Source organism: Gossypium arboreum, chromosome 5 (assembly GCF_025698485.1).
Source record: "Gossypium arboreum isolate Shixiya-1 chromosome 5, ASM2569848v2, whole genome shotgun sequence".
Lineage (NCBI taxonomy): Eukaryota > Viridiplantae > Streptophyta > Magnoliopsida > Malvales > Malvaceae > Gossypium > Gossypium arboreum.
The window spans coordinates 24,955,098-24,977,971 of NC_069074.1; the positions used below are offsets into that span (position 1 = coordinate 24,955,098).

General features: G+C 35.9%; 4 protein-coding genes across 5 annotated transcripts; 1 reads left to right on the top strand and 3 right to left on the bottom strand.

Annotated features, from left to right (window-relative positions):
* The first annotated feature begins 645 nt into the window (after positions 1-645).
* Positions 646-2,943, top strand: LOC108489959 (transcription initiation factor IIF subunit beta-like). Its single transcript, XM_017794730.2, has 6 exons — positions 646-1,076; positions 1,283-1,391; positions 1,825-1,955; positions 2,051-2,125; positions 2,213-2,362; positions 2,641-2,943. The coding sequence occupies exons 1-6, from the start codon at positions 873-875 to the stop codon at positions 2,758-2,760; spliced, it is 789 nt and encodes a 262-aa protein (XP_017650219.1). The 5' UTR covers positions 646-872; the 3' UTR covers positions 2,761-2,943.
* Positions 2,944-3,058: 115 nt separating this feature from the next.
* LOC108489958 (protein NRT1/ PTR FAMILY 8.1-like) lies at positions 3,059-5,634 on the bottom strand. The gene is made up of 4 exons (XM_017794729.2): positions 5,182-5,634; positions 4,848-5,065; positions 4,129-4,688; positions 3,059-4,055 (listed from the first exon to the last, which is right to left on the bottom strand). Exons 1-4 carry the CDS (start codon positions 5,375-5,377, stop codon positions 3,176-3,178), a joined length of 1,854 nt encoding a protein of 617 aa, XP_017650218.1. The 5' UTR covers positions 5,378-5,634; the 3' UTR covers positions 3,059-3,175.
* A 698-nt stretch (positions 5,635-6,332) lies between these two features.
* LOC108452079 (dehydration-responsive element-binding protein 2D-like) lies at positions 6,333-7,321 on the bottom strand. The gene has a single exon (XM_017749818.2). It carries the CDS (start codon positions 7,291-7,293, stop codon positions 6,571-6,573), a length of 723 nt encoding a protein of 240 aa, XP_017605307.1. The 5' UTR covers positions 7,294-7,321; the 3' UTR covers positions 6,333-6,570.
* A 717-nt stretch (positions 7,322-8,038) lies between these two features.
* LOC108449970 (probable GTP-binding protein OBGC2) lies at positions 8,039-12,659 on the bottom strand. Of its 2 annotated transcripts, none has more exons than XM_053028992.1 (10): positions 12,352-12,659; positions 11,416-11,897; positions 11,119-11,210; positions 10,669-10,752; positions 10,432-10,509; positions 10,066-10,266; positions 9,877-9,984; positions 9,459-9,533; positions 8,753-8,973; positions 8,039-8,616 (listed from the first exon to the last, which is right to left on the bottom strand). In XM_053028992.1, exons 1-10 carry the CDS (start codon positions 12,381-12,383, stop codon positions 8,511-8,513), a joined length of 1,479 nt encoding a protein of 492 aa, XP_052884952.1. In that variant the 5' UTR covers positions 12,384-12,659; the 3' UTR covers positions 8,039-8,510. The 2 variants fall into 2 exon arrangements, with proteins under 2 accessions (XP_052884952.1, XP_017602861.1); XM_017747372.2 differs by lacking the exon at positions 12,352-12,659 and adding an exon at positions 12,030-12,283.
* Between the last annotated feature and the right edge of the window lie 10,215 nt (positions 12,660-22,874).

Genomic DNA, 22,874 nt, shown 5'->3' on the forward strand with positions numbered 1-22,874 from the left:
CTTCGGGCCTAGATAGGTGGCCCAATCCATGATCAGGTCTACACATGGATGTCATGTCGGTAAAGTTAACAGACATTTAACTTTTTCATCCAATATGGGGTGATTTAATAAACAATGCAAGTTTAATGACTAAAAGATAAAATTAAATGAAGAGCTAAAATAATTTTTTTTATAAAGTTGGGAGGCTATATAAGTCATTATACCTTTTCTTTTTCAAAATCGAATTTGGGATGAGTTTGGGTAGATTTTTTCGATTAAAAATTTCAAAGTCGTATTAAAATCAAACCTACACCAAAATTATTAAAATATCCTCTCTTTTTAATTTTATAATTAATTATATTTGAACTAAATAATCTCTTTTATGAGATTTTAATTGATTAGAGTCAGAATCCAAGTAATTTTTCTTTTTCCAGGATCAATTTTGGTATTATAATTTTAAATAAAATCAAGTTGGAAATAATATTAGGATGAGAGGTATAAAACCCGGATCGAAGTCCGGCCCATACTGTTGCGATTCCAGATTAACTGCAGCCAAGTTTGGTTAGAACAATCAAGTGATGGGCCAAAAAGAGTTATCTTGAGTCGAAGGCTCAAAATAACCTAACCAAGCCCAGTAACTCTGGACAGCCCTCAACCTCAACCTTAGTTTTAGCCTTTAGGAAAAGGCAGACACGTAAGGCAGGCTCCGTTCGCCTGGTTTCCTGAATTCGCTCCGCCCGATTTCTCAGGGTCCATTTCAAAGAGAAACGACCAAGTAAACTACAGATTGAGTGAATAAATTATATAAACCCTTGCCAAAATCTTCCTCCCCCACCACCAAAACGTGGATAAGAAAGTTTTATACAGTCAGTCATTTACAGAGGCTTTGAACAATGGATGAAGATCACAACAACGGCGGCTTTTTGGATATGGGAAAAGCTGATAGATCGGTTTGGTTGATGAAGTGCCCCGTGGTGGTCGCCAAGTCATGGAAGAGCCAACTAGCTTCTTCTTCTTCTTCTTCTGATTCTCAGCCTCTCGCCAAGGTTGTCTTCTCCCTCGACCCTCTCAAACCCGACGACCCTTCTTTACACCAGGTAAATTAGTTGAGATCAGATAATAATTAGTTCAAGTTAACAGATTATTTAATCGTGAATTTTTAGATATAGCAATTCTAGTAAAAAGTTTTTTTTATTGATTGTTTAATCTAACAAGGCAAAGATTTTATGACATGTTTAAACGTTGTAGTAGTAATTTTGTCGTTGTCTTGTTTCTTACGAGTTTATGAATTGACCTTTATCAGTTTACTATGGAGGTGGCTGGATCAGAGACCGAAAGAATACCCAAAAGCTACTCTTTGAACATGTTCAAAGACTTTGTTCCTATGTGTGTCTTCTCTGAATCAAGTCAAGGTCAGAGTTATGGTTCTTTGCTTCTCAAGTATTCAATTTTATGTGTTTTATCTAATTCAATTATTATTTTTCTTAATTTTAGTAATGTAAAGTTCGTTCCTTTTTCTTAACTGGCTTGGTTAGACTTGGCAATCCATGTATGAGTGTATATATGTGTGTCCTGTTTCATATTTTTTAACATAAACCTAAACGATTAAATCTGTCAAAATCCTAAACATGAATACTATTATACTCGTCATGTTTATTTCATTGTTTTCGTGCTTATCAATCACGTCTATGTGTCATTTTGTGCTCAAAATTGTCAGAGGTTTATGGTGACTTGAAGTAACAATTTACTCAGTGATATGATTTTCTCGTAAAAGCCGGTTTGATGTTTCTCTTACATAAGTTTTGTTCTTTAGTTTGTATCTTAAGTGCCGTTTTTTTGCTATAGGTTCGGTTGCAATGGAAGGAAAAGTTGAGCATAAATTCGACATGAAACCGCATGAGGAAAACATCGAGGAATATGGGAGATTGTGTCGAGAAAGGACAAATAAGTCCATGATCAAGAACAGGCAAATACAGGTAGGCCAATGAGTATGCTTTGGCTTGGGTAAGCCATTGTCTTTCAATGTTACTATGGTGCCAATTATCTTATTTGTTTTTATGCCATTTTGAAGGTTATAGATAATGACCGTGGAGTTCATATGAGGCCAATGCCTGGAATGGTTGGCTTGATTTCATCCAACCCCAAGGTACTTTGAGACACAGTCTCTAGACGACAATATCTGTAATTTTTTGCGCTTATTGACAATTGCTTATCATCTGTTGTATCTGAGCAGGATAAGAAGAAAACAATGCCAGTTAAACAATCAGACGTGAAAAGAACCCGAAGGGATCGTGGGGAACTGGAAGATATAATGTTCAAGCTGTTTGAGAGACAACCAAATTGGACTTTGAAGCAACTTGTCCAAGAGACTGATCAGCCTGCTGTAAGCCTCTTACATTTCTTCCTCATACTGCTCATTGTGTCTTACAGTTTATAATGGTTATTTAAGTGTTCTCTTTTTCTGTAATATGTCATTCTACTGGCATCATAGAAATGGCAAATTGCTTTTAAAATGGAAAAAGCCAGTCTCTGCAAGAACTTCAAATCGGCTATATATTTCAGCTTGATAGAGAAGACGATATTCTGTAGTTTTTTGTTTTTGTTCTTTGTTAGCACTTGGCTCGTATTTGCATGTTTGAGAGTTCTTTCTGTACTTTGCAGCAATTCCTTAAAGAGATACTGAACGAGCTCTGCGTGTACAATAAGAGAGGCGCCAATCAAGGAACCTACGAGCTTAAGCCAGAGTATAAAAAATCTGCAGAGGACACTGCAGCTGAATAGGTCAGATATAGCTGTAATTTACGTTTCCCTTTTTCTCTGGTTAATCGGAATATGTCTGAAAACAACCCTCATGAAGATGACAGATAAATAGATAGACAATAATAGGAAGAAGGAAACATAGCTGTAGCTATTAACTTTGATGTCCACATGATATAATCTATTGTGATATTCGTACTTTGTGAATTTGCATTGCAATTATAGGTATCTGAACTTATAGCATGTTTCGACCACTATTTTAAATAGTTTTTATGAGGTTTTCATGTAAATATTATAATACGAATTACAAAGCAATACAATATTTTAAAATTAGGAAAACAATTAAATTTGTTGATCTGCAAATAAGGTGAGATAATTCGTTACACATCATAACTTGAAGTGGAAACTACAGATGAATGGAAGTAATTATTGTTGAATTTCACAACACCATGCTTTGAAACTCCCCTTTATCCTTCATCACTTCATCAGCAGCATCCATCTTGACTGAGTTCTCGACCCTAGCAGTGCTCCGTCCCATGCCATTCTTTCCCTTGTATCGTCGAGCAACCCACAAGTACTTCAAGAAATTAGCAGCATTGACTATCGTCAATACCCAGTAGAAATTATCGAGCCTGCTTTTGTTGAGATCATTTCTTAGCCACCCTGTTTGTTCTCCACCGGTTGCACGCTCAATGATTTTAACAATGGCGGTGCTCAACCAACTCCCAATTCCAATCTCACTAAGAAACATCGCACTGCTTATGCTTCTCGTCCCATCGGTCGCCTCTTCATAAAAGAACTCCAATTGTCCCACGTAAGTGAAAACCTCGGCAGTGCCAATTAAGAAGAACTGCGGAAGCAGCCAGAACACTGTCAAAGACGATGGATCAGGGTGGTCTCGACGTTTCTTCTCGACTAAAGCAGCCGAGGCCATTGCAAAGATAGATATGAATAGGCCGACACCCATTCTTTGTAAAGATGTAAGACCACGACGATGACCGGTGTGTTTACATAAGATCGGGACCATCCATATTTCATAGATGGGGACGAGTAAGAGGGCGTTGATGGCACTGAAAACAGGGACCGAGCCTGCTGGAATGTTGAAGTTTGGACCAAGTTTTCGGCCCATAATGGTGGCTTGGCTGATGAAGAAGGTCGAGAGTTGAGCAAATGAGATGGAAAGCGCTATTGTAGATGCCCATACAGGGAGGATTCTGATGAAGGACTTGAATTCTTCTACTTGAGTCACTGTGCAAAGCCTCCATCGGTTTTTAGTATTAGCTTCAGGATCCATCACCATTGCTGCCTTGTCCAAGAACCTGTAATAAGAAGCCAACTTATACAAATAATTTCAATGTCCAAGGGACAGGGGTGACATTTATCTACAATTACCTATACTGGTTCGTTCGAGTGAGTTTCCGAGCACCAAAAATATCAGACTCCATCGAATCAACTTCATATAAAACAGCTTCACGTTTTAATTGAGCCCCATGAAAATGGTTCCTAATAGAAGCCACAAGAACCTGGAGAAACCTTGTGAAAGGACTTCCCATGGGTTTTTGGTAACGATAAAAAGGTATTCCGGCAGCTAGGATTAAAATGGAGCAAACAATAGCCACAGTAGGGACTCCAAAACCCCAACCATAACCTTTCTTCTCTTCTACATATACCAGAAGCGTGATCCCCAAAATGGCACCCATGTTTATGGCAAAGAAGAACCAGTTAAAGAATGAATATTTCTTTTGGGCTTCTTTTCCATCAGCTCCGTCGAACTGGTCTGCGCCAAAGGATGAAACGCATGGCTTGATACCACCGGTTCCAAGGGCTATAAGAGCCAATGCAACAAAGAGGAAACCTGATTGGTTGCCGGCTGCTTTAATGCATGGTTTGGCCGTGCATTGTGGTGGTTGCAGGCTGTCTATGGAAGCCGATAGCGTCAGCAAAATCATTCCCTGAGAAAGAAAAAAGAAGAACATGGGGCCTTTAGATTACATGGTCCAACAACAGCTGATGATTCAGGATGAGCCAACTAGTGATAATTTAAGCCTCTCTGCCATGGGATTTAGACCATCTAAGGCATATGAAATTATGAAAGGGAAATGCTAGCTTACGACTGCATATATGCACGAAAAGATGATGATGGTGAAGAATCGACCCAAATAAGCATCGGCAAGAAATGCTCCAAGTAGAGTAAGACAATAGGCAGCTCCGATCCAATCATTCACATGAGTTGCAGCAGCTGGAAGCGATTGGTGCATTTCGAAAACCAAATAAGCCACCATGTTCACTGCTACTGCAAAGAATGCCAATCTCTCCGCAACCTCATTAACTATAATTCAAAGAAAACCAAACCATGAATCAATCAGTGACCACAAATCACGTCAGTAGATCTCCTTTTAATACCCAAAATTGAGCTGAGAGGCGAGAGCTGGTTTTCGTGAATACCTATGATAAATGGAGATGCCTTCCATCCTCCAGTTGTTTGTTTATCTGCAATATTCCCCCTAAAATCCACGCATCCATTGCCAACCAATGTAGTTGATGATTCAATTTTCCCATCATCCTGCTGTATATTCTCAACAAATTTCTCCATAGAAGGCTGAATAAAGGACTTCTCAAATGGGTTACCACCAGGTTCCATTATTTCCACTGTTGAAACTCTTGGGGTGGGTTCTGTTTTCGGGAACAATGCTATAACATTAATTCTGGTGGGGATATCTTAACTTGAGTCCTCACATAAATAAGAGATCAATTTGCCCCCCAAAAAAAAGTAACCCTTAAAAAACTGCATTGCTACGTGTCTTGTAGTTTGTCTGGTTTGCTTTTTGACGTTTAACGAGTATCTTCCAACTGATGGGGTAAATGATGGCGTTTCGCCGGCAATAGGAACAATGGGTCTTAATTTTTTTTTATTTGCTTAAATCGGGCTACTTCCAAATGGGGTTGAAGAGAAGTGTAACAGGCTGAAGTAATGCTTAGATAGTGACGATTATTTGTTGTCTATCAGACCAAACCTTGTATTGAATCATTCAGAAATAGGGCCTGTTCTTTTTCAAAGAAATCAACATATTCCCATATCAGAAGGCAACAAAATCATATATATATATATTTTTGGTAAAAACATTGATCCCTCCCTCTCCAAAAAATAACAACAAAAATTTTAAATTCTGTGTAATATCAAATTTCAGTCCCGATTCTAAAAAAATCATATGAAAAAAATGTATATAAAAAAATATGAAACTTTTAACTTCAGTAAAATTATAATTATAGCTATCAAAATTGTGACATCAACTAACATGTAGAACAAGTAAGTATCTTTGTTGGGGGGACAAATGTGACCAAAGATATCTTTTTAATGCAACTCATGTGGCCTGAATATGGGTTTCTGGTACGGGCCAAGGCCCATCGTCAAGGCAAGCTCAAAAGCAGTAATGCTTGTTAGCTCTCTCTTTTCACATAAAATCATCAAAATTACTAAATTAGATATAAGAGTTAAAGTTTGCAGGAGCTATGGGATCGAAATACCGGTTACTACCATTGGTGGACTACGTAGTGTAACGTTTTCTATTTTCCACGTCCCAAGTACTAGTAGTCTCTTGCAAAATTTATTCACTTTTGATTTTATACAAACGTTATACACTTTTCAACAATGTAACTGATACTTACAGGAATGTAAATAATTATAAATAAAAAAGTAGAAAATATAGAAAGACACTGCCATGAAAAACCCAGAAAAACCATGTGGTTTTCATGGCTATTAGCTATTGAATGTATAGAAAGACTATGGAACGGCTTTCACATGTCCGAAGTAGCTAGCAGAGAGCTGATTTAGATTTACATGCACCACGGGGTTTGCAAGGCATCCCATCCTGTTGTATCGACAAGACTGGTATTGAAAATGCTTGGATCATCCATCACTGGAAAATCTAATGACATAACAGCTTCTGCCCAAATGGAGTCATCTAAAACAGGCAAGTTCATCGTCATATTCTCCCAAAACCCACCAATTTCTTCTTGGTTTTGTCCAAATTTGGCATTGTTCTCCACCATGTTCCCTTGAGACATATCTGATTCGCTATTGCTCACTGGTGTTACTTCATCGACCCTGATAATAATCGGGCTGTTCGATGAACTGGTAGTCGGATTTAGAGGTTGGTTCCCTCTCGGGGCGACCTGAGTATTTGGTGGAGGTGGAAACCGAGAGTTGACACACAAGTGTGGCAAGTTGAGCTTGGCATCCGAACCATAGAGTTTACGTGCGGCAGCATCGTAAGTCATCGCAGCTTCAAGGGCGGTGTCGAAAGTACCTAGCCAAAGACGAGAACCACGGTTGGGTTCACGAATTTCAGCCACCCATTTGCCCCAAGTTCTTTGTCTTACACCTTTGTAAGTGCAAAGAGCATTCTCTGGACCTCCTTTCCCTCTCATGCACCCTTTTCTCGAGCTCGCTTGTGCACGTCTCTTCACTTGTTTTTTCTCTCCAGACCCAGGGCCACCCATGGCTGATGCTGACATTGTTAACCCAACCCAAAGAACAACAGTTATTGATAAGCACATTAACTGAGAGGGGGGAAATCGTATTTATACAATAGAAAGAGAGATAAGAGCTGAAATGGGGGTGTAATTAAGATTGGCTGGAACGTGTCTTAAAGATGGGTTTTGAGATGATACTTGGCATGGGAACCATGTTGGCACGCGTCGACAGCAAAGCTAATTGACATTTCTGATGGACACACTTGGCCTAGATTCTTGTGTGTAAACAAACTCAGGTGGCAAACAGGGAGTTCGATTTCTTTTGGAAAATTTGGGGGATGGGATAAATGGTCAATTTTCTATTGGGAAATGGCGTGGGGGCAATCGGTTTGAGATAAGAATGTCCCCCGCTCGAGGGTCGAGGATTCCAAAAAAGAACCCCTCAATAAATGACAAATGAGAGAGGCTTGCTTCATTGATACGTGGGAGCTCCCAAAAACAAGCTCCACAAAATTACAAAGACTAAAATCTGCCTCCACTTTGTCAGTTTGATTCGAGAAAACAATAATTTATTTAAATTAGTTTTAAAAAGTTATTCTGATTCCTATATTTAATTTCAAATATAATTATGAGCTTGAATTAATGTAATAAAAACTAAGTTACTCGGAAAATAACCAAATCTATTTCCATTTTTTGATCAGGATACGAATCAGACCCTATCCCTTATCTTGAGGTCAAGAACACTAAAATATGATAATCCTATCTATGAGCTACAATCAAAGGGTCTCCTATATAATAACCCAAGTTAGATCGTGTTAGGAAACTGGTATTTTCATTTCATTTCATGTTTTTTCCCATTAATCCAACAATGGCTGACCCTAAATCTCCATATACATGTCAAGAACTTGAAGGAAAGAAGAGGAAGGATACAAAAACGAATGATACACGAGAAAAAGTGGAAACAGCGGAGAGCACAAAATACAATAAACTGACCATTTTCATCCATCTAAGCACCTAATTGGGTCATATAAAGCTAAAGCAATAATTTGGATTAATCCATAGTTTGAAAATCTCAGCGAAGATATATACATATCCAAGACAGTGAAAACTTTTGCACTGAAGTTGCAGCCCTCAAATATGGCAGTATTGACTGTTGAGCTTTTAAAGGAGTCAATCTTGTAGCATTATTAGTGTGAGCCAAAATTGTTCCAGAATTCATGGGCAAAGGGAGAAAATCTAGGGTAAGCTTCACATTGGCAACTTGAGTCCGGATGTATTGAATTAGTACATTCACAACTGTATTACTCCCTTGACCTCGCACTTAACTCCAATGCATCGTTCGAATCTCTACACTTCCTTAAGGCAGCCCTTATCTCCTTCAACATGTCGTTTACTCTGATGCCTTTCCTGCTCAATATCCGGAAAAACTTAGTCAGGCTGCTCATCAACCTTGGACCTCAGAATGCAATATTAAGATGGAACTTTTAATGAGCTGACGCACTAGAGATGCAAGACAGTATTTAAGAAGAGAAACATTACTTACAAAACACTAACACCAACAATGGCAGCGGGCCGCGGATAGTCCTCAATTCCTTTATCCATTTTATCTTCAACAGAAATCGCTGAAGACAATGTAGTCGCTTCGCCACCTTCAGTGGGCAATGATTGCACTTCATCTCTAGAACTCATTCCCAATTCAGAATGTACTATATCACTTCCAATCTTTAAGATTTCTTCAGTTAAATGCGGAAGCTTATCCCTCGCCTATGGTTGTACCAGATATGTTTTAAAATTCATTAAAAGAGATGACATATCAGATGTTATACGCATAACTCTTGCACTTAAAACACAAACTCTCAAGAGAAGGTAATGGTTAAGTCTTGTTATTTCTAAAAATCTTAATACAATAAAGATATTATCACATGTATAATGTTATGTATTTCCACATAATACTCACACAAAAAAAAAATGTTATTTTAGTTAATGGATTCAATGGCTAACATTTGGATTAGACATAGAATTCCAAAATTTAAAAAGTATAGAGATTAGAAATAATCAAATTCGAGAACAATGACTAAATCCACAACTTACATATAGTGTGAGACTAATAACAGAATTTAACCTAATGGATTTAACTGCTACCACTAGGGTCTGGATTGAAATTTCAAATTTTGGAAAGTATAGGGACTAAAATTGACCAAATTAGAATTTGACCGAAGATAAAAGCCCAATCACTAAGTGAGACTTACCTTGGGAAGGTCAATCTTGTTCAGTACTACAACATATGGTCGTTCTAGGTAATTTGGATTGTACATCCGCAGTTCCTGCACATCATAATTACTATGGTAAGAGGAGTTGAAATTGAGGGGTATTCAGTTTGAGACATGATATATTTAGATGTTGAGAGTATCCAAGGCAAGAGTTTATCATTAATAGTGTTCGTATAACTTAACGCACAATCTTAAATGGATTGAAAGGCCAAAGATGATATCCAAACACAAACTTTGGCCCACCCTAAATGTTTTAAAACCACAAAATGCCATAAAAGCTACAACTTATTAGTAAAACAAATTATTCCATCAATGAGAAAGGTTTGAATAAGACAACGGAACAATGTTATTGAAGTGAATATAAAATAACAAAAAATATGAACGAGGGAAGACATACCTCTCTGACAGTTATGTAGTCATTTAAAGGGTCATCACCTGATGCATCAACAACATGGACCAACAAACGTGTCCTCCTCAAATGCCTCAAGAAATTGCGACCTAGGCCCTAAACAATAAAAACGTCTCAAGTTGAAACAGTAAATCAGAATAAGCAGTTTCACAAGATGAAAAAGTCAAAATGCATTACCTTGCCCAGATGAGCACCTTCTATAAGACCAGGCAAATCTGCCAATGTTGCTTCAGATGAATATTGACCTGGCCCTAAATCAGGGTCACCATCAAGCCGCCCAAGGTTTGGCATCAATGTCGTGAAAGGATAGTCAGCAATATCTGGTTTTGCAAGTGTAATGGCAGCTAGAAGCGTTGACTTGCCTGCATTTGGAAGCCCCTGCAGGGAAAATAAAATATCAGCATCTACCTTTTGTAGCCAATCTGATGGACTATCATAAATTATTATGACCTAGCCACCAACAGAGATTACAAGGAAATACAAACCGAATCATGTTACATAGAAATGCAAGACAAATGAAAAATAATAGGATGCAGTACTTACAATTAACCCAACATCAGCAACAACTCGAAGAATCAACTCCAAACTAACCTCCTCTCCAGGCTGACCAAGAACTAAAACCTGCAGACGTAAATAAAAGAAAATATTGAAAATGAATTTTAACACAACAAACAGAAAGAGCTATCACCTTGTAAACACTAAAAACCATATAAATTTTCATCAAATAAGCTGTTTCTTTCTGCGCTGCCATAGTAAGGGATAAGATTTCATCTTGGACACCTTATCACTTTCATCTCTCATTACGTTTGTGGTTAAAGACATCAACTTTTTCCTTCTGTATTCAGGCATTTCTATCAAGCTAATCTGCCACAAAACAAAGAAAATTAAACTGTCAATCACAGATCGATACTGAGAATATAACTTATACAGCATGCTTAGGAACAGAATATAGCCAAAACAAAGGAGGTCTATCAAACAGAATAAGATTGGATCATAGGAATCCTAGTTATTATCAATCAGTTCTTTGAACTATAAATAATCTGATACCTATCATATTCAGAGTTTTATGATCATTAGGATAAAGAAGAAAGAAAAAGGCATCAAATTACTAAACATGTAGCTTTGCATGACTCATATAATAAAATGCAAAACGTCAACTTGAAATTTTACCGAGTTAATTGAATCTTAGGATGGGTTTAAAGTTTAAACAACCAAGTTCTTAATTCTTACCCCTCCTTGACCACCCCTAGCAACAAGTACTTCATCACCAGGCTGCTTTAGGTCAGCCAATAACTTCCCACGTTTGCGTTTCACAACAGTGCCTGCAAACCAATACAAACAATAAGAAAATATGCATCTGGGATAATCCAAATATTATCATACCATCTCAACAAGCCATGAAAAGACCATAAAAAATGGGGATATTCTTGGTATGTTCTTATCTACTCTTAATAATTGAAATTCAATTTCCATTTACGATGAAAAGCCAAATGTTGTAGATGGTATCAAAAGAGTAATACTACAAACCAACAGGAACAGGGATACGCAAATTTGGGGCAGCAAGGCCATCACGCAGCTGAGAAGTTAAAACACCCATAGCAGCGACATTTCCGCCACGCTTTGCATTATGTCGACTCTTCTTATGAAGTTCCAATAAAGTATCTTTCCCTTCATCAGCATAAATTACTACGTCTCCACCATGGCCACCCACTGGAAGGATAAGTGACCCATCAAAATCCCTTTTATACGAAAGTTTCTTCTTTGACTTCTCTTTATTATCATGTTTTCCTTGCGACTTCGTAGCTCGTTGTTGGCTAGGCATGGTAAGGATGGCACCATGGCCGCCATCACCCGAACGGATGGTGATGATTACTTGATCAAAATACTTGTGAGGTTCTTTTAGTAATGTATCGGGGTTTGTGGAAGGAGACTCTTTGGTTCTTGTTGTGAGTCTGGACTTTATCGTACAAAACCTCGATTTCCCAGATTTGTTTAAGTCCCAATTATGCCTACAACAGAAAGAAGAGCAAAAGCAATCACAAAATGTCAAGGACAAAAAGGATAAAAATGGTTAAGCTTCATGTAGAAAAGATTGGAGAAGTGAAATTGAAGGAAGGAACTAAGAAAATTAAGATGCACACTTTGTGCTTGTGGAAATGGGGAGGAGAGGACCAAAGAAGAGTTTGTCGATAGTAAGGCGCGGGGTGAGATAGGCGGAAGGCAGCGAAACCAGAGTCGCCATTATCTCAAAGTAATAATGGCGTGTAGATATTTTGGTAAAAGAAAATTAGAGTTTATAAATTTGAATCGTAATACTTTTTAAATTTTTTCTATTTAATTTTTATTTTTATTTATAAAAGAAAGGTTTTTGGCAAAAAAAAAAAAAACAGTTCTTTTATTACGGATAATGTTTGAGGTAATCATTATATGCATAATAACGATGAGGGCAGGTGGGAGCTGTACCTTCGAAATTCGATATTTGTAACGGGTATCATCGAGTGGGCTGGAACCTATTCGGTTTCTTTGAAGGGGGAGCTAGGATCGATCCTTTCTAAACCAGAGCTTCGTTAAATGATCCGATTTTTCTCTATCTGTTTATTTTTTGTACTGAAGGGCTTAGCTTTTTATTTGGTAATGCAAAAATGCAATGAGCAATTCAAGGGGTTTCTATTTGTTGTCGAGGATTTAGTGTGTCTCATCTACGGTTTACATATGACAACTTTTTTTCTGTCGGGCAATTGTCCCTAAGTGCAATATTATTAAAAGTGTTGAGGGGAATTATGAGGCTGCATCGGGTAAGGCTATAAATTACCAGGAATCAAGTATTGCGATCAATTCTAACATTTTGACATTTGTTCGGCACACGATTATGGGTATCTTTAGGTCTCCCTCCCTTGTTGGGTGTAACAAACATCAAAAATTTTCTTTTCTAAATAAACGACTTAGTAAGCACTTGTTGTCTTGGAAGAATAAATGGAGATTGTTATTAACACGATAGTGTAGGCTTTATCAATCTATTGCATGAGTGTGTTTTTGTTGCTTTGCACTTTCTGTGATGATCTTCAAAAGTTGATGAACTTGTTTTGTTGGTGTAGTGATAGTAATGGAGCGAGGGAGCTCAAGTGGGTCTTGTAAGAGCAGTAGTGTGTCCTAAGAAATTTGGTGGCATGGGTTTTCGAGATTTACATAGCTTTAAATGTTGAGTAAGAAGATTATCCGATTTATGACGGATCTGTCAGCTTTTTTTTATTGGTTCTTCAAAGTAAAATATTATCCAAATTCATCTTTCCTTGATGCTTATAAGGTTGGTAATCCCTTGTTTGTATGGTGCAATATTTTGGCATCAAAACATGTGATTTTGTGTGGTATGTAATGGCAAGTTAGGAATGACAATGATATTTCAATATTTCGTTGACCCATGGTGTAACACCCTTAATTTGTATCCGTCGCCGGAATGGGGTTACGAGGTATTACCGATCAAAATACAACTCAGAACAGACTTTCATTTCAATGTTAATCATCTAGTAAAATTGTAAACCAATCTAACATGCTTCAATTCTATAATTCATACAATTTCCAAATTTTTATTCAATCAATACAACCAAGGAATCATGAAAATCGAATGCTTAACTCATAATCAAGTATATTTCATTTCATATGCTAATCATATATGCATACTTAACATTTATCGCATTCAAATGATTTAAATATAAAATAACTTATCAACTTACAAATTATATGCATACTTTAAAACATGCAAACATACATCATTTCATTTCATATAAATAACATGTACCATTATGTCTATTTCATCTATCAAATAATAACGTACCATTATAACATTTGTTTACCTAACTACAACAATTGCTTAACATAGATACATATATATAATATTTTACTTAGCATATGCCGAATAAATCATCAACTTAACCAATTAAACTATTCAAATAAACTAACCAAAACATTCAAGTAATATGCCATTTGAAACTGACACAAAAACCACATTCATTAATCAATTTTTCATAGCCTAACTTAGTCCACAAATATTCAATACCACAATTATAGCATTAACATATAAGTAAACCCATAATGACCTAATTTAAGCACACTTGTCGAACCACAACTATGGCACATTTTCAACTCAATATAAAACCTAACATTTTAGTCTTTTATTACCGAACCTCAAACAAAGCATATTAACTAAATCAATCATATAACATACTTATTATTTTGTCTTCATTGACCATACTTAATCAGCCAACCATTCAAACATAATATGTATGCACATACATTGCCATTACAACCGAATCAAAATAACTAATACCCATCCAAATATATATATAAATCATTATCATTTTACTCCATTACTAAGCCAAATTAATAAACCATTCTCAAAGACAAAACATACCATACATCAAACTTACCAAAAGTGAGCTAAACATAGGTTATGTGTGATACCTTAACAAAGCACATCAACCAAGTTCACATATATATTTATCTATGCATGAACCATAGTCGAATCACCAACCATTTTCAATGCATATAACATATATAAACTTGACTAGAATTTCATATACTCACATATCATATTAGCCATTTTCGCATGGCTTAATATATACACAACTTCAAACTTCACCAAATATAATCTAGCCTATACATGCCATAGGTTCAAGTTCAAACTTATAAAATACCAATAACAGTCGATAGTGTGATAGACTTTGTTGACGATCCTCGAGCTCGTAACTTGAATCCAAAATCTATAAAACAGAGGCAAACATAAACACACATAGTAAGCTATCATAGCTTAGTAAGTCATAAGCAAATAAATAACTCAATGTTAATATCAACTCCACTTAACCAAACTAATTTATGCTATCATGGCCACATTTATTTTCAAGCTCACAATTTCATATACAACATGTACTTTTATTTAGCCGAATTTACATATATCCAATATAAAAATATCATTTAATCTCAAAACCATAATATCATTATTTAACCGAATATACATAAACTCATATACATATATTCATGAATCATTTCATAAATATTCACATTTTATATCCATAAGGCCGAATATAAACATTTATAAATGTTTGCACATAGATCACAAATATGATATCACTATACATAACCATTGGCCGAGTGTACTTTCCATATGCACACATATATTTTTTAATTTACATCATATATGATTTGCAACACATATCAAGTAACCTACTTACCTTATTTCAAACTGGTAATAGGCTATTACATACCTTATCATTTTAGCTCGTTTATACATTCAATCACAACTTATCATTGCCCGTTGAACTATTTGGAATTGAATAGGGTACTCGGATAATCACATATATCGTACAATGCCAACGTCCCAGACGTGGTCTTACATGCTATCATATAGCGATGCCACTGTCCCAGACAAGGTCTCACACGAATCAAATACGATATCGATGTCCCAAGCATGGTCTTACACGTAATCAAATATTGATGCCAATGTCCTATACATGGTCTTACACGTAACCATATATCGAAAATCCTATGTCATGACATATGTATCCTAGCTATTCCTAATGTTCATACGGGGCTTTCGGATGTCGTAACTCGATCGAATTGAACTCGTATACATAGATTCCAAGTCTATACGTATTCGGCTTCCACATATATAATATCAAATTATTCATTTCAGCATGTATAGTTCGTATTTAATCAAATAAATAACATCTATTTGCTTATAAACTTACCTCGGACAATGATAATCAGACCGGGATGACTAATTGACAACTTTGGTTTTCCCTGATCCAAATCTGATTTCTTTAATTAAACTAATTCAAACATATTTTCACTCAATTTAGTCCAAAAACACATAAATGGGAAAATTACCATTTTACCCCTAACATTTTACACTTTTTACAATTTAGTCCAAATAGCACAAAAGACAAAACATGCAAAATTTGCACACACCATGCTTAGGCCTAATCTTCCTTATGCTTATACAAGTCCATACATTTCATTTATTTCACATTTTAGTCCTTCAAATTATTATTTTTACAATTTAGCCCTAATTACTCAAATTCATCAAAAATTCCAATACAAAATATATTAATCCAAAACATATCTTTCATAATTCATCAACTAACATCACAAAACTCAAATATTCATCAGTGGCATAACTCAAAATATTCATCAAAATCAGAAATTCAAGCATAGGCTTTGTACATTACACTGCAACGATCTCAAAAACATAAAAATTATAAAAAACTAAGCTAGTTACATACCTTAATCAAGTTCAACAATGGCCGAATACCTAAGCTTTGTTTCTTTTCTTTCTTTTTTTTGTTATTCAGTCATAAGAAATAAAATATGAACAAATGGCTTTTAATTATGTTTTATTATAACATATATTAACTTATTTATGAATTTACATATTTAACCTTAATGATTTAATAACAAAACTATATATTGCATGCCGTTACCGTCCATTCATATAATCAATGGCATAATTGCAATATAAGTACCTCATGCAATAAAGACATCATCAATTCGACTCTTTTAAAATTAACCATCAAATTCTCATTTTACGCGATTAAACCCTTTTTATTAAATCGGCATTCAAATGACAAAATTAAATCACAAAAATTTCACACATATAAATTCACATATAATAAACACAGAAAATAATTTTTAAATATTTTTTGACTCGAATTCGTGGTCCCGAAACCACCTTTCTGAATAAGATCTAAATCGGGCTGTTACAACTCTCCCCCCTTAGGGATTTTCGTCCCGAAAAATCTTGCCAGTGAATACGTTCGGATAAAGTTATTTCATTGCATCCTCTGGCTCCCACGTTGCCTCATCAACTCCGTGTCTATGCCACAGTACTTACACTATCGAAATTTTCTTATTTTGCAATTCTTTAACTTCAAGAGCTAGAATACGAATCGGTTCTTCCTCATATGTCATATCAAACTTAATATCAATCTTTGACGAATTAATCACATGTGAGGGATCAGATCTATATCTACGAAGCATCGAAACATGGAATACATTATGGATCTTTTCTAACTCAGGTGGCAACAACAGTCTATAAGCAACCAACCCAATATGCTCAATAATCTGATATGGCCCAATAAATCTCGGACTCAATTTGCCTTTACGACTGAATCTGAGTATTTTCTTCCACGGTGAGACTTTCAAAAAGACTTTATCCCTGATCTGAAACTCTATATCTTTTCGTTTCAAGTCTGCATACGATTTCTGACGATCTGGTGCTATTTTCAGACTTTCGCGGATCACTTTTACTTTATGTTCAGTCTCTCTGATCAAATCGACCCTGTGTATCTTATTTTCACTGAGTTCATTCCAATATAATAGTGTTCGACATTTACAGCAGTACAAAGCCTCGTAAGGTACCATTTTAATACTCGATTGAAAGCTATTATTGTACGCAAATTCAATCAGAGGTAAGTATCGTTCCCACGTACCTTCGAACTCAAGAATGCAACATCTCAACATATGCTCAAGTATCTGAATAATTCGTTCGGACTGACCATCTGTTTGCGGATGGAAAGCAGTACTGAAGTGTAATTTAGTACCTAGAGCATCTTGTAGTTTCTTCCAAAACCGCAATGTAAACCTCGGATCTCTATCCAAAATAATAGAAATAGGTATTCCGTGCAATCTTAAAATCTGAGAAACATACAATTTAGCTAGCTTATCAAGCGAGTAATCTGTGCGAACCGGAACAAAATGAGTCGATTTAGTCAATCTATCCACAATAACCCAGATTGCATCTTTCTTACTCGGTGTCAACGACAAACTGAATACAAAATCCATCGTAACTCTATCTCATTTCCACTCAGGTATCATGATAGGCTGAAGCAATCCAGAAAGTACCTAATGCTCGGCTTTTGCTTGTTGACAGACTAAACATTTCGAAACAAAGTCAGAAATGTCTCATTTCATATCATGCCACCAATAAAGCTATTTCAGATCATTATACATTTTCGTACTACCCGGGTGAACAGATAACCGACTGCTGTGAGCTTCGTTCAAAATCATCTGAATTAACTCTGGATTTCTCGGAACACATATTCAGTTTCTGAACCTCAGACAACCTTCAGCATCAACTTAAAACTCTGCATCAACATTCGAATCACATTGGCTCAACTTTGCTAACAATTCATTATCAACTTTCTGAGCATCACAAATATGTTGAATAAATAACGGTCTTGCTTTCAATTCAGCTATTATCGAACCATCATCAGACATAGCCATATGCACATTCATTGCACACAAAGTAAATAGTGATTTTTTGGCTTAGAGCATCAGCAACAACATTAGCCTTTCCCGGATGGTAGTCAATCACAAGCTCGTAGTCATTTAACAGCTCTAACCATCGACGCTATCTTAAGTTCAGATATTTTTGAGTCATCAGATATTTTAGGCTTTTGTGATTAAAATAAACATGACATTTCTCACCGAACAGATAGTGACGCTATATCTTCAATGCAAACACAATTGCTACCAATTTTAGATCGTGTATCGGATAGTTCTTTTCATGCGGCTTTAACTGTCTCGAGGCATAAGCTATGATTTTGCCTTTCTGCATTAAAACACAGCCCAAACCATTTAAAGATGCATCATCATAGATAACAAATTTTTTACCCGATTCTGGCTGAACTAGTACTGGAGCTTCAGTCAAAAGGGCTTTCAACTAATCAAAACTTTTCTGGTAACCACTCAAACTTAACATCTTTCTGTAATAGCTTCGTCATCGGGATTGCAATCATAAAGAAACCTTTAACGAACCGTTTGTAGTAACCAGCAAGTCCTAGAAGACTTCAGACTTTAGAAACATTTCTCGGAGGTTTCCAATCAAGTATAGCTGAAATTTTACTCAGATCAACCCGAATACCCGATGTTGATACATGTCCCAAAAAACTAACTTCATGTAACCAAAACTTACATTTGCTGAACTTTGCATACAACTATTTACCTCGCAAAGTCTGTAATACAAGTTTCAGATGTTTGGCATGTTCAGTTTCATCACAGGAATAGATCAAAATGTCATCTATAAATACAACCACAAATCGATCTAAATACTGTTTGAAGATCCGATTAATCAAATCCATGAAAACAACAGGTGCATTAGTAAGTCCGAAAGGTATAACCAGAAACTCATAGTGTCCGTACCTCATTGGGAAAGCAGTTTCCGGCACATCGGAGTCTTTAACTCACAACTGATAGTAGCCTGATCTCAAATCTATCTTTGAAAACACTGTAGCCACTTTCAGTTGATCGAACAGGTCGTCAATCCATGGCAATGGATATTTATTTTTTACGGTCACCTTATTGAGCTGTTTATAGTCGATACACATTCTCATAGTTCCGTTTTTCTTTTTCACAAATAAAACTAGTGCATCCCAAGGAGAGAAACTCGATCGCGCGAAATTTCTATCTGTCAATTCTTGCAACCTAGTTTTCGATATCGAATTCGTCCCTGGCACTAACTCAATACCAAACTCTACTTCTCGAATAGGTGGCAAACTCGGCAATTTTTCACGAAATACGGCTGAATACTCGCACACATTTGGTACTGATATAATCTTTCTTTAAGCTACTTTACTATCAAGCACATACGCAAAGTAAGCTTCACAACCCTTTCTTACATACTTTTGAGCTAACATTGAAGATATCACTGCCGGTAAACTATTCAGATCATTAGATTCAATCCGAATAATCTTATTATTTTGACACCGTAAATCAATAGTCTTTCTTTTGCAATTTACGACAGCATTATGCAAAGTCAACCAGTCCATACCCAGAATTATATCGAACCCGTCAAATGGCAACAACATCAAATAAGCCAGAAAACACGAATCTTGAATCATCAAATGACAATTCTTACACATTTTGCCAACCAGAACACACTGGCCCAAGAGGTTCGATACTGTAATCACAAACTCAGTAGACTCAATAGGCAAAGTCTTACTGAATACTAATGTCTCACACACATAAGAATGAGTCGAACCAGGATCAATCAATGCAATTACACTAGTATCATATAGAGTGAATGTACCAGTAATAACATTTGGGATGAAGCCTCCTCACGAGCACGTATGGGATAATCTCTGGTAGGTGCGCAAGCCTCAGATTGAATTGTTGTGTCTTTAGTTTCTCTTTGACTGTTACTCACATTACCCGTTCTTCTGGGCTGTTTACCTCGAGCTGACATGTTACTCGATCTCGCATTCTATACTGTGTTTTGTTCAGCTAACTTAGAGCATTCACGAATGAAATGATCCATCGATCCACATTTAAAACAGGCTCGATCATGCAATCTACAACTGTCGGGATGTCGTTTACCATAATGTTTACACTCGGGTTGGTTCGATCTAACATTACTAACACTAGCTACTGAGGTAACTCTCAAGCTCGCAGGTGGTCTATCTCAATCCCATCTAGAATAACCAGCAGTAGCTTTTAAACGGCTAGAATCATCTTGAAATCTCTTTGATGCCGACTAAAATATTTTACCGGATGATCTTTTACGTAAATCTCTAGCTTCAAAGTCTGCTTTTCTTTTCTCTTTCCTGATCTCTTCTACTTTGCACGTTCGCTCAACTAGTACTACAAACTCTTTTATTTCAAGTATGCCAACCAGCAGTTTAATGTCTTTGTTCAACCTGTCTTCAAATCTTTTACACATTATGGCTTTACTCGAAACATACTCTAGGGCAAATCGATTGAGTCTCACGAATTTCTGTTCATATTTTGTCACAGTCATCTGACCCTGTTTCAATTCTTAAAATTCTTTGCGCTTCTGATCGATAAATCTCTGGTTGATGTATTTCTTGCGGAACTCAGTCTAAAAGAACTCCCAAGTCACCCATTCTTTCGAAACCACAGATACTAATGTATTCCACCAGTGATATGCGGTGTCTCGTAGCAAAGATATGGCACATTTCAAACACTCATCCGGGGTACAAGATAGCTCATCAAACACGCGGATAGTATTATCAAGCCAAAATTCAGCTCGCTTAGCATAATCATCATCAATAGCTCTGAATTCTTCAGCTCCGTGTTTTCTGATTTTATCAACAGGAGGTTTATGTAATCTCAACGGATCACTCACTTGAGGTATAACAGGTATCAGAGAAGGATTATTCGGGGGTGGAGGTTGCTGTGCAACCGGATTTGTCCAGATATATTGAGTAAACTAGTCATTTATTATTTGATAAAAGGCTTGTCTAGCCTCTCTCTCTTGGCTACTCGAAGTCGGTCGAGAATCAACCGGAACTGTCCCTTACGCAGGAGCAGGCGCTATACTCTCGACATTATCAGCTACGGCTCTATCGGGATCTATTTACTATACGTAAACACATTTTCAAATGTCAGAAATCATTACATTATCACAGTATATAATATGACATATATAGCTAGACTCACATGCATTACGTTAGTCCTAGAATTGACTAAACTGTGGCTTTGATACCAATAAAATGTAACACCCCTAACCCGTATCGGTCGCTGGAATGGGGTTACGAGGCATTACCAATCAAAATACAACTCAGAACAGACGTTCCAAATACAATTCAGAACAGACGTTCATTTCAATGTTAATCATCTAGTAAAATTTTAAATCAATCTAACATGCTTTGATTCTATAATTCATACAATTTTCAAATTTGTATTCAATTAATACAACCAAGGAATCATGAAAATCGAATGCTTAACTCATAATCAAGTATATTTTATTTCAATACTAATCATATATGCATACTTAACATTTATGGCATTCAAATTATTTAAATATAAAATAACTTGTCAACTTACAAATTATATGCGCATACTTTAAAACATGCAAACATACATCATTTCATTTCATATAAATAACATGCACCATTATGTCTATTTCATCTATCAAATAATAACGTACCATTATAACAATTGTTTACCTAACTATAACAATTGCATAACATAGATACATATATATAATATTCTACTTAGCATATGCCAAATATATCATCAACTTAACCAATTAAACTACTCAAATAAACTAACCAAAACATTCAAGTAATATGCCATTTGAAACTGACACAAAAACCACTTTCATTAATCAATTTTTCATAGCCTAACTTAGTCCAAAAATATTCAATACCACAATTATAGCATTAACATATAAGTAAACCCATAATGACCTAATTTAAGCACACTTGTCGAACCACAACTATGGCATATTTTCAACTCAATATAAAACCTAACATTTTAGTCTTTTATTACAGAACCTCAAACAAAGCATATTAACCAAATCAATCATATAACATACTTATTATTTTGTCTTCATTGACCATACTTAATTAGCCAACCATTCAAACATAATATGTATGCACATACATTGCCATTACAACCGAATCAAAATAACTAATACCTATTCAATATATATATATATATATATATATATATATAAATCATTATCATTTTACTCCATTACTAAGCCAAATTAATAAACCATTCTCAAAGACAAAACATACCATACATCAAACTTACCAAAAGTGAGCTAAACATAGGCTATGTGTGATACCTTAACAAAGCACCTCAACCAAGTTCACATATATATTTATTTATGCATGAACCATAGCCGAATCAACCAAACACACATCCAAAATCACCAACCATCTTCAATGCATATAACATAAATAAACTTGACTAGTATTTCATATACTCACATATCATATTAGCCATTTTCGCATGGCTTAATATATACACAACTTCAAACTTAACCAAATATAAACTAGCCTATACATGCCATAGGTTCAAGTTCAAACTTATAAAATACCAATAACAGTCGATAGTGTGATAGACTTTGTTGACGATCCCCGAGCTCATAACTTAAATCCAAAATCTATAAAACAGAGGCAAACATAAACACACATAGTAAGCTATCATAGCTTAGTAAGTTATAAGCAAATAAATAACTCAATGTT

Bases quoted from the DNA above. Each gene is read 5' to 3' on its own strand.
- LOC108452079 (XM_017749818.2), bottom strand. From the start codon at position 7,293: ATGTGCTTATCAATAACTGTTGTTCTTTGGGTTGGGTTAACAATGTCA.
- LOC108449970 (XM_017747372.2), bottom strand. From the start codon at position 12,130: ATGGCGACTCTGGTTTCGCTGCCTTCCGCCTATCTCACCCCGCGCCTT. The intron at 10,753-11,118 runs GTAAGAATTAAG...GTTTTGTGGCAG, and splicing joins CTAGGGGTGGTCAAGGAGGG to ATTAGCTTGATAGAAATGCC. The intron at 9,985-10,065 runs GTAATGCATTTT...TTTATTGTTTAG, and splicing joins AAGGTGCTCATCTGGGCAAG to GGCCTAGGTCGCAATTTCTT.
- LOC108489958 (XM_017794729.2), bottom strand. From the start codon at position 5,377: ATGGAACCTGGTGGTAACCCATTTGAGAAGTCCTTTATTCAGCCTTCT. The intron at 5,066-5,181 runs GTATTCACGAAA...TTTGAATTATAG, and splicing joins GGCATCTCCATTTATCATAG to TTAATGAGGTTGCGGAGAGA. The intron at 4,056-4,128 runs GTAATTGTAGAT...TTCTTATTACAG, and splicing joins ACTCGAACGAACCAGTATAG to GTTCTTGGACAAGGCAGCAA.
- LOC108489959 (XM_017794730.2), top strand. From the start codon at position 873: ATGGATGAAGATCACAACAACGGCGGCTTTTTGGATATGGGAAAAGCT. The intron at 1,077-1,282 runs GTAAATTAGTTG...GACCTTTATCAG, and splicing joins ACGACCCTTCTTTACACCAG to TTTACTATGGAGGTGGCTGG. The intron at 2,126-2,212 runs GTACTTTGAGAC...GTATCTGAGCAG, and splicing joins TGATTTCATCCAACCCCAAG to GATAAGAAGAAAACAATGCC.